We start from the raw sequence: 15831 nt of genomic DNA on the forward strand, positions 1-15831 counted from the left end.
GCTGGATTTGTGGAGAGTATGAAGTAGATGGGAGATGGGAGAGAATGGGGTGAGAGAGAGCGAGAGGAGGGAGAAGAGCCAAGATGCGAGAGGGAAACATGTCTATTGCTCTCGGTCTATAGTCCCCGTAGGTCAAACTCGATAACGGCGGATTTTTCCTTACTTGGTTTCAGATTCAGCGATGGATGGTGCTCTTATTCGCAGGAATGGGTCCTGATGGATGATTAGTTGTTCAATAATAACTACTGTTGAATTTTGTCATGGTTTCGCAACCGCAGTAGACGGCTGTGGTGCTTTGTTGACGAAAACTCTGGCAGTTTCTCAGTATGAAATGGAACAAATGATAATGAACGAGGTGCCGAGAAGTTTAAGCATTGAGGAGAGCGATGAAGACATCGCAGAAAGGGTGATAGACAGAAATAGGTGGGAGAAATCTGCCGACTGTTAAGCAGACGACCTCCTTTCTATGGAATAATGACGCCGTCGGAAGTGTACAGATCATACGGTGGTGCTACCTATCGACGAATTTGTTAGATTTATATGGACATCATGAAGAAAAGAAGACACGGAGAACAAAGTTAAGAGGTACACACCAATAAGTACAATGACTAACAGACCATTTAAACCAATCCCATCGCCAGTAGCATAATACATACATATACTATCAAAAGCTATCAAAATTCGAAGCTCAAATCCACAGATGCCCCATCCCAAGTTCAACGTAAATACAATATAATATTAATATAATATACTTCACAGTACCCTTCCGGCTTTCAAACATCACCTTATTGTGAAGTAATAGTAAGTAATACTTTAAACAGTCATTTTATAAATCACTAGTCCTTGACTCCGGGAGTGTAGTAACTGGTCATCTCAATATCAGTCCACTCCGTCGCAGGTGAAAGATAGTTTCCGCTCGCTTATTAGTCAATGAATGGGCCAGCGCTATTAGATTATGAATAGAATGCGATTAGAAAATAATAAAAAGGAAACTATTATGATCAGTAAAGGCGAAAACATTCGCGTTTACAGCAAAAACTTTCCACGAAAAGAAGAAAAGAATATCATGAAACATCTTCCTCACCCTCCCGTACCTATGTAATTCTCCACCTCCCTCTAGCCATCCAGCCTCCATCAAAATAAACAAAACAGAACCCAAATATATCATGTTATACTATACTCACCAAAGGTAAGTAATCCTACCAAATCATACGTTTGAACCACGTATAACGTATACCAACTCTCAATGCACCCGAATAACCAATAATCACCTCCCATTCGTGCGCTTCCACTCCAGACTTTCCGCCACACTAACTCCATACTGTACACTAAATATATACCTAGTACCCCGGGCCCAGTACCCCTAGTCTCACATAAAGTATACATTGAAGCCTGGGCCGGTCCGTCACGTTAGTATGGAGTTAGGTGATCTTTACCTTATATATCTAGTATTCAACATCAGATGAATGAAACTGGTGAACTAGATATACCTAGGTAGTTAGGGCGAGAGTCCGAGCGTATGTATTAGTCTCGTAGTTTTTGTTTACCGACATCAGAGTCAGACTCGTAGTTTTTTGTTTACCGACCCGTGGACATCAGACATTACTAACTCGGAAAGAATACAGAACTCTAAATACCTACGCCATTGATTTATATATATCGCATGATTCAATCGCATCTCCACTTTTCTTTCCTTCTTTTCTCCTCATTTTAGAATTTTATACTTCGATTCTAGAACTTATTTTTTACTCAGTCCCTGAAAGTTTAAATGGTAAGTCTTTCTTAAGTCTTAAGATCTTTACTTTTTGCTTTCGGGAAAAATAGAATACGTACCTACTCGAGTACATACCCTTAGATTAATAATCTGTCAGATGTTTATCTACTCTATCTGAATACTGTACATACATAACCAATAAAGTTAAACTCTCCTTTTCTCCGATTATTAATTCCATAATACTCCGTATATCTCAAATACTAGGTAGATACAATTCCTTGTACCCGTATCAAACATCCGCGAAAATCAAGGAAACCATTTCCTTCACAGGATATAAAATACCCTCCAAAAAGAAAAAAAGTCACGTACCACAAATACATACTAGGTACCTATCTATCATCAAACCAAATCCGGACAAAGATATTCTCCACACAGCGGAAATTTGCACGGTTCTTGATGGTTTTGTGGGGTACATACACAACCTAATCTAACCTAACCTAACTAGTAAAAAAGCTCTCCCCAGGATTTTTAGTTTCATGCACTGTGCTTGCTGTGCTTGGTCGGTATTTATTATTACAGGCAGGCCAATTGGGTATTCCGTGCTCGCTACGGGGGATAGAACCATGGCGTAGGATTTCTTCCCCAGCCCCGCTTTGTGAAACTGTGACTCTGTGAGTGGACGCCGGGTTTGTGGTTTGTATTGTGGATGGATGTAAAGAATGAATGAATGAATGAATGAATCCACCAATTATTTTGGAATAAGTTATAGGAAGGGTTTCGACTGTTAGTAGGTATGTGTTGGTCATTTGGGCATAGGTGAGATCTTACTAATTACGTATGTCTAACCATATATACGCAGTATTACGCAGTGGATACCTATGAATAAACACCACCGGATAAAAAGACTACCAGGAAATCTAGAAACGGTAAATTCAACGAAAGTTAAGTTACCTGCAAGGAACATAGTACCTCGTGAACAGACCCAGCTTCCGGGAAAATATCCATCTCACCCTCAGAAAAGCCATGCACTAAGAAACCCCCCCCAAATACATTTAAAATAATTGGTGCGCTTTTCGGATAAAAGTCTCCTCTAGGTCACGGCTTGCAAATAAAGTTTCAAAATAAGAGAGTGCCGGGAGATGTTAGATAAGCGTACGAGTTGGATTTTTTAGAGGGAACATGTATGCGTTCATACATATGCATACATATGCATACCATTGGATCCACAAGTTACAAAATAGGATGCTTTGAGTGCTCCTCGGGGTGTTTCGGTGGGGTTTCCCATATAGAGTTATTGTGCTGGGGTACATTAGCGTATGTAGCTGGGATATTTTGCTTTTGCTTTTACTTTTTCTCTTGCTGCAGAGCTGCAGAACTTAATGACGGATTATTGCAGCGGTAGTTCCGGTACTCTAATATATGAGGATACAGAGGGGAGCAACTAGGAATAATGAGCTTACTTATTTGTTCCAAGTAAAGGTTACGAACACGGAGATAGATCTCTCTCTAGTAATCCTTCCCACGGGAAGACGTATTAAGAAACCATCCTCGAGCGAGTCATAGTCACAAGTAGCCTGATTACCTCATAGGAACACAGCATATAAGCCCTCAAAATCCCCACCACACAAACTACTTCATCTCATCTTCATAATCATCATCCCTTTACAATGTTTTCTCGTCTCTTCCTCCCTTTTCTAGGACTCCTCCTAAGCCTCGTCTCTGCATATTCTAATCCAGGCGCCTGTTCTGGTAACTGTTATGCACATGATCCTGCCTTGATCCAACGTTCAAGTGACGGCACGTGGTTTAAATTCAATACTGGGAATGGTATTGGGATATGGAAGGCTACTGCTCTAGCTGGTCCATGGACGTATGTTGGTGATGCTTTGACTAAAGGGAGTAGTATTAATTTGTCTGGGAATACTGATCTCTGGGTGTGTTACCTTTTTTCCCTTTGATTTCCTCGAGTCTATCATCTCGAGTCTCTTGATTGGGAACTCCTGCAGAGTAGAGAATGTAAAACATTATGCTAATAATATGTAGGCACCGGATGTTCATCTTGTAGGATCAACTTACTACATGTACTACGCGGTTTCTACCTTTGGTACACAAAACTCAGCAATCGGAGTTGCAACCTCCGCGACCATGGAAGTAGGTTCATGGACTGATCACGGTGCTACTGGTGTTGCATCCTCAACTGGCAGCGCATACAATTCCATTGATCCCAATCTCATCCAGGTCGGCAGCGCCTACTAGTACGTCTCTCCACCCATGCTCCCCTACCCCTCAAACCCCTTCTACCAAAAAAAAACCACTCATAAAAACTAACTCTCTCTCCTCCCCCTCACAGCCTAAACTTCGGCTCCTTCTGGTCCGACATCTACCAAGTAGGCATGGCATCGACACCCAGCAAAGCCGGCGGTTCCCCCTCCTACCAACTCGCCTTCAACGCTAGCGGTACCCATTCCCTCGAAGGTTCCTACATGTTTTACTATTCAGGCTACTATTATCTCCTCATCTCCTCCGGAATCTGCTGTAATTATGATAAGACGAAGCCGGCGCAAGGCGCGGAATATAAGATTATTATGGGTAGAAGTAAGAGTGCGACGGGGAGTTTTGTAGATCAGAGTGGGAAGGCTTTGACGGCGGGTGGGGGGACGACTTTATTGGCTAGTCATGGGAATGTTTATGGACCTGGTGGACAGTGAGTTTTTCTTTTCTTTTTGTTTTGCCCTGGGGATTTCTTTTCCATACAGGGACCTTTTCCATTGCGTTGAGATGTATATATATACTAACTTCTAAAACAGGGGCGTCTATCTCTCATCCTCAGGACCAATTCTCTACTACCACTACGCAAACCCTACCATCGGTCTCGGAGATGGAAGTTATCAATTCGGATATAATTATCTTACATTTAGCAACGGATGGCCCGTTGTTTAAATTTCTCTCATCCCTCTTTCTCCCTCTGATTCTCTTTCATTTTCACAAAAAGGAAAAAGAACTCAGGCCATCAAAATGAGAAATAGGCACATTACACATACCATCTCCAAAAAACTTTGTACATACTTCCCGTCTTCTAGAGGTGCATCTTGCACATATCATGTCTTAGGAAAAGACACTCCGTGCGCTTCACTGTATATAGTTTTTTTTCCCTAGTATATATCTCAAAACAACATTTATGATCATTGATCACAACCTCTTCCAACCTCTTCCATTAAATTCAATTAAATTCAAAAAATCAAATGAAACCCATACAAAACGATGCATACATATAATCTAAATCTTAAATTTCCATCCATCCCTTAAGCACTTCTCCCCATCTGGCCATCCAAAATTTCTGCACTACCCTTCGCGCAATACCAAACGCTAAAAGCATGACTTTCTACTAATACGATTACAATTTGTCCCTGGGAATCTTAACTATATGCAGATACTTTGGATATGGTGCAAAGCGTGATATTTTGTGGATATGAATATGAATATGAAATAACAAAATAAAATAACGAAAATGAAATAACGCCGTCAAATAACAAAATAAAATCAATTAGTCCACTAGGCCTAAAACATGAACTGTCGAAAACAATTTCCCAGGAAGCCTCTTACGTGGGATGAGATTGGATGATTGTCAAGATAATGAATGGAAACGACACTTGTCTTTTCCACATCTGGGAGGGGTCAAGAGAGGTCTTGATTTCATATTGAAGAAGTAAAATTTTAAGAACGTCCTCCAGCTCGGAATGACGAGAGCACACACAGTATCGACTCGAAAATTTCTTGGGGAGGATAAGAATAAGGATAACCACTCAATTTCATCTGAGGTAAAGAATATATCTGAATATCGTGATATGCAGTCGTATTCACATGAAGTATATGTTCCTTTCTAATAATCCAATTAGTGACTAAAACGCCTGAATATGCAAAGAGCTCAGAGCTCACGTCTTATCATGCCATAGGTGCTTTCCTCTAACCCCCTCCGTCTCATTCTCATTCTCACTCCGTCTTAGCTTTACCATCTATTCTGAATCCGCTCAAGGAGTATCGAAAAGTGGTTCTCGTGATCAAATCTCAGCTTATAAAATCCAATGAATCTCTCATCTTCCCTTGAAAACAGGCTTCCTCTTTTCCCTAAAAGCAACCAATGCCTCATCTCTATCTTCAGTACCTACCACTCTTCCATACATTTCATTTTCTACATCCTCCCTCGCCCACCCAACAGCTCTCAACGCACTTCTCACGGCCACGGGACCTCCCTCGCAAATCGTTCCTGCAAGAAGAACCGCCTCCTTCAAAACCGCCTCTTTAGCCCTCTTCATCAAATCTCCCTTTTCCTTTCCTTCACCCCCACTCTCCCCCTCATTTTCTTTAACCTCAACCAATCTATCCGCAATCCCTAGGAAATAAGCTTCCGGACCACTAACTCTCCTCCCCGTCAATATTAAATCTCGCGCTCGGCCAACTCCTATCAAAGCGGGTAGTCTATATGTACCGCCTGCACCAGGTAATATACCAAGACGAGTTTCAGGTAATCCTACTACGGCTGTTGAGGCAAGGACCCGCATATGTGTACAGAGAGCTAACTCGAGACCACCGCCAAGAGCAACTGAAGAAATGGCAGAGATAGTTGGAATTGGAAGGGCGGAAAGTTTGGTGAATGTCGAGCGAAGATTATGAAGGAATGTTTGAGTCCTGTTTTAGCTTTATTAGCCCTCTCTTCTTCTCTACACTATATCTGCACCACCGGATGTATATACGAGGGGACTTACATCTCAGGTGTAAAAGTAGCCCTCTCTTTTAAATCTGCTCCCGCACAGAATACCCCATCAACCTCACTAGTAATAATCAAAGCCCTAGTCGGTCCATCCTCCCCCTGCGGTCTAACCTTTCGAATCTCATTCCCATCCGCATCATATTCCGCCGCAATATCATCTACATGGGCACGCAATTCCTGTAATAATTGTATACTAATAGCATTACGAGCTTCGGGACGACAAAGCGATAGAACACGAATAGTACCATTGGAATGCGGGGTCGGGATTTGGAAAGAGGATATGAATTGCGGACGACCCGATGTGGCGGTGGAGTAAAGACGAGGTGTGAGGATTTTAGGAAGAGTCGATTTGACGTGGAGACGAAGTAATGGTCGCATTTTGAAGGTTGGTGAGTTGGAATTGAGGTGAGGGTTGAGATGATGAGGGACGGGAAGCTTTGTATATTGCGGGTATTAGCGGATACTAGCGGACGGGTATTTTTAAAGCTAATTGAGCTTATTTCCACAGGGATAAATATACTAGAAATTAACGATGTCATCACTATCGCATCGCTAATCAATCAAACTGTCTGGAACTTCAAGATTAATAATCTTCAGCCTCAACCAGAATCTGACTGTATCCAAAACAAACATATCTATATAGGTATCAACAGAAGATCTCATATTCAAGACCTTCAACTCTATCATTCTTTTCTCAACCCAAAAATCTCCTATTTTCATTCAAAAGATCCAAAAATGTCAAACCCAAACCCCTCAAACGGCGCAACAGTCGCCTCTCTTCCACCCGAAGCCATAGCCTTCGCAACCAGAATGTACGACGCAGCACGAAATGGCGATATTGAGATTTTCGAACAAGCTTTACCGGCAGGACTTCCAGCTAATATGACGAATGACAAGGGCGATAGTCTCGTATGTTATTTGTTTTTATTTTTCTCTAGTCACTGCGGAAATTGCAATTTTGCTATGGCGATGCTCACTGGATTCTTACCTCTCATCACGTGTTACCACTCCTTTACTCTATCATATACATGTTTCAATGCTATCTTTCATCTTATACACAATTTCTAAAACGATAAAACAGATAATGCTCGCTGCTTACCACGGCCACGCACCTCTCGTCCGACTCCTTCTTCAACATGGTGCAGATCCCAATTCATTGAACGATCGAGGACAATCTCCTCTAGCAGGTGCTGTATTCAAAGGAGAGACTGAAGTAGTCGAGGTACGTAAATCTCTTTGCTTTTCTCACTTCCTAATCTTCCTCGATAGGAGTTATTTCTGCATTCTAATCATTAATAGGCGTTACTCGAAGGCAACGCTGATCCAGATCATGGTTCTCCAAGCGCAATGAGAGCAATAGAATTATTCAAGCAAGAAGATAAATGGGCTCAGAAATTTGCGGATGCACCAGGGAGGGGAAAAGCCGTTTAAATGAAGGGGAATTGGGAGTGGTGTTTAGGTTGGGATGGAGACTAGTAAATGATTTATTCTGGGTTTCCTTAGGATATTCGTATAATTTTGAGATGTGATTATGACTTTCATATTTCACAGTTAATCACTACTCTGAAGAAAATTGTGATTTAGTTCTTTTCCCCGGAAACATAACTCATTCTATAAACGATCTCAAGAAAATCGGCTATCAAAAGCGACAACTTTCTGCACATAATACACCCTCTTAGCACCATACCTACCCATTCACCATCTCCCCTCCAGCCCCTCCTTCCAATCCCCTTCCCAGTCTCCCCGCTTTCCCCTTTCCCCAATTCCTCCCCAACCCACCGGCATCCTAATACTACACTAACCCCAAACCACCACACTTTCCAAACTAACTACCACCAAACCACACTCACCCCTCCTCTGCGTAAAACTCACCTTATCATACAAACCCCTTTATCCCACAAAATCCTACAAAACCCCTTTCCTTCCGCTATTAAGTAAGAGATCTTTAGGGGATTATCGATTACGTAGGGGTTTCTGTTTATGGGGAAAGTTTGTTGGATTAAGAGTATGGGAAGGGGTTTGTTAGTTGGGTTTGGGTGGACGGTTGCGCGGGGGCGGGGTATAGAGTATGGTGAAAAGAGAAAAAGGAAAGGGGAGGGAAAAAGGATGAATAGGTATGAAAAATTGTAAAATGAAGGAAATTATAATAAATAGTGTAAATAAACCTCACAAAATCCAACACCCACCTCATACCCCGCTAAAAAAAATAACAACAACATCCCCCACAAACATATAATCATTCCTCACAATATATAAAATAATAAAATTACCATTAAACTTGGCACCTCCCTGTCGAGAGTTCAACACCAACCTGTTCCTCTGTAAAATCCTCCTCGATGGGTGCTGAGGCTGAGAAAACACACAAAGTTAATAATACTAAGAAAGTGAATAGGATAACATTGCAATATTGCTCATGGTTGTTAGATAATATGATAGATATATATAAATATTAAATTTGTGAGGAGAGAATCGAGTTAGGATAGTTAGGAAGGGAAGGTTTATATAAAAAATTCAAGAATTCAAGAATAAACTAATTTCGATGTAAGATAATTGCGGTATCTTTTCACTATAAGTAGTACAACTTATATATACAACCCCCCACCTCCCCCTTTTTAACAATTACCGCAATTCATACATAAATCCTACTACACTATCTCCATCTCCATATCCCATATCCCATATCCCATATCCCATATCCCATATCCCATATCCCATATCCCATATCCCATATCCCATATCCCATATCCCATATCCCATATCCCATATCCCATATCCCATATCCCATATCCCATATCCCATATCCCATATCCCATATCCCATATCCCATATCCCAAACATCATATCATACCACACCACATCACACTCAATAAAAGAAAACCCCGCAACAAAAAATCGAAAAGCTCGCCCGCATCTAGTCACCAGTCACCATATATTAGACCTTCTTTCCAAAAGTAGAATTATTCAACTATCAAAATATAAAATTAAAAAAGTAATTTTAATAAAGTAGCGAAGAGCAAACCCTATTATCAGATCTCCTAACAAATATCTTCTTCAAGCTCGATTAGAATTTTCGCTGCTGTTAGAACTTTGGGTCTAGCAAGCAGTTGAACACCACCCATCAGGGTGAAGTGAAATAAAGTATCTCTACATCCACACTACTTATCGTTCAATTTTCTAGGAAGTTCATATTAGCTATATTCAAGTCCAGTTATGTACTTGAATGAACAAAAATATATCTCATAATTCTCAATATAAACGATTTCTAAAAGCACAACATGGTATTTGTATGCCCCCCTAGGTATCTATGGAATTACACCGACGATACCGCCAAACTTTTGACTTTCATTTTCAGAATCATGTGAGTCAATCCCAACATCCATCATAACACATAAATTCGTTTATTCCCTCCTAACAACAAACAATTTCTACCCCATCTCATCAACCCATACTCTCGCCCTTAGTCTCTGCACCACTTCTTTTCTAATCCATCTCATTTCTCTTCCCTCCTCCATTGCCTTATCAGCCCACTCAAACAATAACCTTAATCCCAATAATCTATCCTTATTCCCACTATCCAGCGTCGCATGTTCGAGAACTAACCTGGAATCAACTGATGTTTGTTCCGTGCCTGCATGAATATCCCTTGGTCCACCATGATCGGGCGGTAGTACCAATGCTCTTTCCGCTTTAGTGAGAGTTGAGAAAGCAGGGAGTTCAAATAGCCATTGAAGAGATTGATTGACTGTCTGGTCGGCTTCGTCTAAGGCTTGAAGAGTTGCTTTGAATGCATTGGTGCTTGCATCGTGAGCTGGGCGTTTACGAACGTATAATGTTTGTGTTGATTTGAATGCTTCAACGTGTGCTTTATTGCTCTCCAAATCTAGAACGACATTCCAAAATTCAGGGCTGCACGTTCGAACTGTTTTAATTTGATTAATTTCGGGAATAAGACAAGGTGTATGACGTTCTTCCTCCTCTCCATTACGAAGTGTAATTTGAAGAGGTATTGGAACAGGTTGATCGGTATCAATATCTCTTGTAATGAGACATCTAGGTTCCGCTGCTAAAACCCAAAAGTGACGGAAGGCTTGTAAGTGAGACTTATTATCTTGAACAGTCGATGGAAATATCGGGTAGAATGCCACAAGCAGTGCAGCAATTGCTTTATCTGAAGTTCCGAAAGTGAACGTCCCACCACCTAAGAATAAAGCTCCAATGGCTAAATGAGCGGCGAGATGACTACCATAAGGTGTCTCGCTGTCATCACGACCATGCATTGAACGAAGTCTACGAAAAACGGGAATGTCTCCTGTGCCTGCCATGACAGTAGCTACGCCAAGTGCCAATAAATCTTGACAATTCCGAACAGTGTTCCTCGTCAACTTTTTATCAAAAGAGTCTGCTTCGATTTGACAAATTCGTCTGAATTCATCTAAATAATGTAGGAGTATGTCTCTGGCGGTCAGATTTGCGGAACCGGCGAATCTCAAAGCAATGCTGAAACAGAGTCCAGTTAGTATATCGTAAAAGGGAAGATCTGCAGATGTTAAAGTTTTGATCTGTTGTAACGAACTTCGACTCTTATAGGGAGAAGGTAGACTCTTCTTAATCCATTTATGCGAAGGCTCTATCTTACTCCACATGATCAAGTGCCGAGCAAGCGTTCGAAGTAGAAAAGCGTCTGGCCGAACATAATCAAATTGAAGAACGGAATCTGGCACATCTACCTTGCGTGCCAAGACCTGATTCTCTGATTTCATATATATGAGAGCAACGGAAATGATTGCTGCAGCAGTGGACTTGTCCAAGATGTGAACAAGGTCAACTTTCTTGCTCCCCGCAGCCAACGCAATCAGTCTCTCTGTGAGCCGCATATCGTGAAGACCTTTCAGATCAGAGCCTTTGCCGAGATTAATAAATCCGAGGGCAAAGCCTGCTGCTAGCCGGTAGCCTTCATTCCTAAGAGGCTCTTCATCAACTTCTTGGTCAATATGCTCCATTTCAGATACCATAATCTCACTCATTCGACGATGTTGAGTGTTGCAATATAACAAACCAATACCCATAATACCAGTGGTTTGGGTAAGCGGAGAAAGGTTCAACTCGGCTGCTCCGGGCGGGAGCATTCGTGTTACATGGACTGATAATAGTCGAGTAATTAATGAGTCCATTGTTCCTATATAAGATGCAGCCAATCCTAGAAGTAGTCCAATTGAAGTCATTGTATGCTTTGGGGTCAAGTATCTGAATGCGACCCATTTCGCTACGGATTTAAGATGGCCATTGAGACCGAGGGCGAGTAAGAAACCGGCATGACGATTACTCAAATCCTGTTGTGGTTTGTTGTAAAGAATCCATGACGTATCAATTCCTTTTGCATCACGAGAAATGCTAAGACCGGCAGACACACCTGCATGAAAGAACGCCCAACACACCTTTTCCTCGGTGAATGCATTCTTGTCTACACCAATGGTATTGTTATTCGGCTTCATAACACAACTTAAATTGAACCCTCCAATAGCAAATCTTTGGGTTAGGAGGGGTATACGGGCACTATAATATAATAGTCCTTTACCAGAAGGAATGGCCAAAGTGCGATAAGCCAACATTTGAGCATGCTCCTTTTGTGCTTCTAACAATTCTGATTCCGTCCAGTTGGGTGCCGATTTGACACGAGCAATTGTAGATCTGAAAGTATTCAGGATGTTGGATGCTTCATTAAATCTTCTGTCGTCCTTGAATATTGCTCGTGTTATAGCTTGACGATCTACTTCAGCGGAGCCATCAAAAGCTCCAGTGGCCTCAATTTCTGTCGTAGATGCGCAGATAGCATGGACGTCCAGATTTGATTCATGTGATGGTGGCTATACACGTTAGCTTTTGTGAAGATGAAAAGATCTTGTACTTACTAATAAAGATGGCTGGAAATTCCTCGATGAGCGGCCAGACGTGAGTAGCATACTGACATCTTCACGGCCCACCAGTGCAAGGAGCTCCTTATTCCACGTTGTTGGTGGTTCCCTTTGACACTCAACGATTGCTTCTTGAAGCGGGGCAAGTATAGCCTCTGGCAAAGTCTCAAGGAAGAGGTTGTCTACCCCAGCGGCAGATAGGGCTTCCACAACTTGTACAGAAGACCAGCCATCTTGCATGCACGAAAAGAATTGGGCAAGTTGTAGAGTTCTTGGTGTTGAGCTACGCCATCGCTCAAGGTCTCGAATACCCCGGGTAGGAATAGCTGATCTAATCGTGACCAGATCTTGAAGTGTCAAGAACGGCATCAACCTTCGAGCGAGTAAACAATTTTGAATCCATGTGTAAATTGATGGACATTCGAATGGTTCAGCAATCTTAGAGGCGAGAACAAAATCTACGAAGCTACTAAGCGACTTTTCATTCAGACAAGGGGATTGAAGGACTCACCATTATCGTAAACTGCATCTACCAATGAAGCTTCCTCCGTTTCATAAAAATCTATCCAGCTGTCCCACTTAAGCCATCGGGATATTTGAGCTAGGATTGGTGTCAAATCAGGCACACCAGTACTAAGCGATTCGGCTGTCATTGTGTTAAGTTTCCTTTCCTCGCGCAATAAATGTAAAGCTGCAAGAATTTCAATTAAAGCAGCTTGACGAATCTCAAGAGACTTATTGGTTGCCGACGGCAAATACCCTGTGACAGCTTCTTGGCCTAATTTCGAATATAAAAACGTTCGTGCAAGATTCGCATGCCTTTTTATAAACGTTTCTTTATCATTGCTTTTTGACAAAAAACTGTCCGTCGCAGAAGAAAAGGGCCCAGAATCTTCCTGTTCGTTGACTAGCCATTTCCATGCGCTGTTGTTAAGCCAAGGCGGTATAGGGTTTCCATATGGAGCCAAATGACTGAGCATGGTCTCATAGCAGGTTATGTCTACCTGTCTGCCACTGCTGGACCTTAAAAATGCTGTGCGTGGTTTCCTTGTAGCATGGGCCTTCTTTTGAGTTTGTTTGGCAGCACCGAAACTGAAGACCATCGAAAATAGAACAATAAGTAGAGATGTCCACTCCGAATCTGGAGTATCAATAGATTCGAGTTGAAGCCATCTCATAGAATTCCACCATGCAACAAGCATTCCTTCGCCTCCACTTGCACCCGGTAAAACCTTTGTACATACTTCAAGAATTTTAGCCACATAAGGACTGCGAGGCTGCATGAGAATTTGCAACTGATGCATTTTGCCTTCATCATCCACCAAGTCAACAAGCCCACGAGGCTGCGGGTTACGCAGACCTTTTAGGGCACGAGGTCCTTGATTTAGTACTCTCTTGAAACTCCCCTCCCTCTTCTTACTAGGGTCTTGGTTGTGGCTTAAGTTCCGAGTGTTATGTATGACAAAACTTGCAGGCAGAGTTACCTTCATAAGAATGCTCCATGGGGCTTGTAAGCTCAGTTCTCCAAAGCCATCGTCTGTTTCAGTCAAAACTAAAATACGAGATATATTGCCGTCGTCGAATTTGCAAGCATCGATCACACCGGGCGCTCTCATCACTTCTTTCAAGTTGACCAGGGTCATTTCCTTCTCTGAATTTGGGGACACCTCATTGTTGTTGAACTGGGCCTTTCTATGTACCTTAGTGTTGAGAGTCATTACAAGAAGCTTTTTCTCATCGGAATCCAAAATGCATATGACTATCGAGTTGCCTTGTAGATCATCCGCCGCAGATGATGGTGCAGGTAGTATAAAGATTTTACACTGGTTCTTTGCCGGAATATGTTGGCTTGAATACCTAACATTACTATGTTCGGCTGAGACACTACACACTTTGGCAAGGATAATTTCTTGCCGAAGAGCGTCGAATTCCTCGTCATCAAGACCCATATCATTGAAGCCACCAAAATCACCCCCGGCGCGGAGTTGATCCAAAAGTTCATCAACAGGTGCTTCAAGGTGGCTATTAATGCTATGATTCAGCTGACTGCCTTGAGAGAAAGTCTGTCCATTCAATCCAATGCTCGCTCGGGTGTGCTGGCTTCCTAAGGAATCACGAACTCGACCTGTGTTGTGCTGATGACCAGTCGCTAGCTCAGAGAAAGCATTTCGTTCGTGTGAAGCAGATAAATCTGCTCTTGCTAACATTGAGCTCACACGCCGAGAACTTCTTCTAGGAATAATACCACTTTCGTAGTCTGGATCAAGAGTAGATACAAAATCAATTTTCTTATCTTTTTTCACATCCTCTGACCATGTGGGCTTCTTGAAACCAGAAACAACTCCACCAAAACTTTCCCGGAACGTCTGCTGACTATTTCCCACGGGCGTCGTGGCTCCTGTTCCACTCGGCATGAATGAACTTCGCCGACGCGACGCTGCACCACTCGGAACCCGAGATTTCCCGTTTGATATTGTGTCTTGCCCGATATAAGCTAACCTCCACACTGTGTACATGCTAGTTTCTCGGTTCAAGGTGATGGCTAATACAAGAGGATTTTCTGAGTCCTTGGCAGAGAATTCGTTCGGTCGGGATACATGAAGAATCTCCTCCGAAGGGTCCAATGTCGATATTTTTCCGGAGCTTCTTCGTTTTCCTCGTCCATCAGACAAGCCTGGCTGAGCCACCACTAAACCCATTTCTGATAATGGATCCGACAAGGAAAATAATCGTGGCCAGTTCGCATCACTTTGAGCAGGAGGAGGTTCCCACAGATCCTTCAAGGTAGAGATTTGAGTTGGCATCTGCATAGGAGCCCCGAGATCTGCGGTAGAGAAGGTTGACTGAATTGAGCTTGCCGCAGACCAAAGTTGAGGCTGGGATGAGACAAATGAGTTGGGTGGTACTCGTGGAAACTTGATAGAGGCTGCAACGTTAATTTCCGCGCGTAGTTTTCGTTGTATAATGAGGCCAATAGGTGCTGCAGTGGCAGACTCGACTTCGAACGGCAAATGTATGACATGGCTGGTTCCAGAGAGAAAGTAAATATGCGCCTGCGTCTTTAAGAATACCACAATTGCCTTTTCTTTAGTATTCGGACCCGTGTGTTGCTTGTTCGGTGCTCCATTCTTGGATGGCAATGGCCCAACACTGGGAAACGAGGTCAATAATGCCTGTGTAATTGGTTCTTTCTCAAGGTCGAAATTGTAGCTTTTTCGAAAAACCCCTCCTCGCGACCAAATTACACATCTCAGTGTGACTAGCAATTCATCGTCGACCTCTGAGCTTGTATCGTCATCGCAAACATTGTACCAATTGTATGAACTACTAGCAGCATCCGCAGTCAAGTAGCCTTCTTTAATAGCATATTGAAGCCCTGTAGGTTGATGTAGACCTAAAGAATTGACCGAGGCCATATTTTAGAAAGCTTGTACAAT

General features: G+C 42.4%; 6 protein-coding genes across 6 annotated transcripts; 2 read left to right on the forward strand and 4 right to left on the reverse strand.

Annotated features, from left to right (window-relative positions):
• Positions 1–258: 258 nt before the first annotated feature.
• SS1G_11921 (predicted protein) lies at positions 259–1603 on the reverse strand (the record flags this gene model as incomplete). The annotated part of the gene is made up of 4 exons (XM_001586842.1): positions 259–310; positions 496–515; positions 1085–1174; positions 1583–1603. The coding sequence occupies 4 exons, from the start codon at positions 1601–1603 to the stop codon at positions 259–261; spliced, it is 183 nt and encodes a 60-aa protein (XP_001586892.1).
• A 1778-nt stretch (positions 1604–3381) lies between these two features.
• Positions 3382–4654, forward strand: SS1G_11922 (hypothetical protein; the record flags this gene model as incomplete). Its single annotated transcript, XM_001586843.1, has 4 exons — positions 3382–3648; positions 3758–3969; positions 4065–4418; positions 4522–4654. The coding sequence occupies 4 exons, from the start codon at positions 3382–3384 to the stop codon at positions 4652–4654; spliced, it is 966 nt and encodes a 321-aa protein (XP_001586893.1).
• A 1151-nt stretch (positions 4655–5805) lies between these two features.
• SS1G_11923 (hypothetical protein) lies at positions 5806–6860 on the reverse strand (the record flags this gene model as incomplete). The annotated part of the gene is made up of 2 exons (XM_001586844.1): positions 5806–6400; positions 6478–6860. The coding sequence occupies 2 exons, from the start codon at positions 6858–6860 to the stop codon at positions 5806–5808; spliced, it is 978 nt and encodes a 325-aa protein (XP_001586894.1).
• Positions 6861–7217: 357 nt separating this feature from the next.
• SS1G_11924 (hypothetical protein) lies at positions 7218–7913 on the forward strand (the record flags this gene model as incomplete). Its single annotated transcript, XM_001586845.1, has 3 exons — positions 7218–7391; positions 7564–7704; positions 7782–7913. 3 exons carry the CDS (start codon positions 7218–7220, stop codon positions 7911–7913), a joined length of 447 nt encoding a protein of 148 aa, XP_001586895.1.
• Positions 7914–9101: 1188 nt separating this feature from the next.
• Positions 9102–9320, reverse strand: SS1G_11925 (hypothetical protein; the record flags this gene model as incomplete). Its single annotated transcript, XM_001586846.1, has 1 exon — positions 9102–9320. One exon carries the CDS (start codon positions 9318–9320, stop codon positions 9102–9104), a length of 219 nt encoding a protein of 72 aa, XP_001586896.1.
• Positions 9321–9907: 587 nt separating this feature from the next.
• SS1G_11926 (hypothetical protein) lies at positions 9908–15810 on the reverse strand (the record flags this gene model as incomplete). The annotated part of the gene is made up of 3 exons (XM_001586847.1): positions 9908–12346; positions 12392–12852; positions 12906–15810. 3 exons carry the CDS (start codon positions 15808–15810, stop codon positions 9908–9910), a joined length of 5805 nt encoding a protein of 1934 aa, XP_001586897.1.
• Positions 15811–15831: the final 21 nt, after the last annotated feature.

The sequence above is a fragment of the Sclerotinia sclerotiorum genome, genomic scaffold, assembly GCF_000146945.2.
Source record: "Sclerotinia sclerotiorum 1980 UF-70 scaffold_20 genomic scaffold, whole genome shotgun sequence".
Lineage (NCBI taxonomy): Eukaryota > Fungi > Ascomycota > Leotiomycetes > Helotiales > Sclerotiniaceae > Sclerotinia > Sclerotinia sclerotiorum.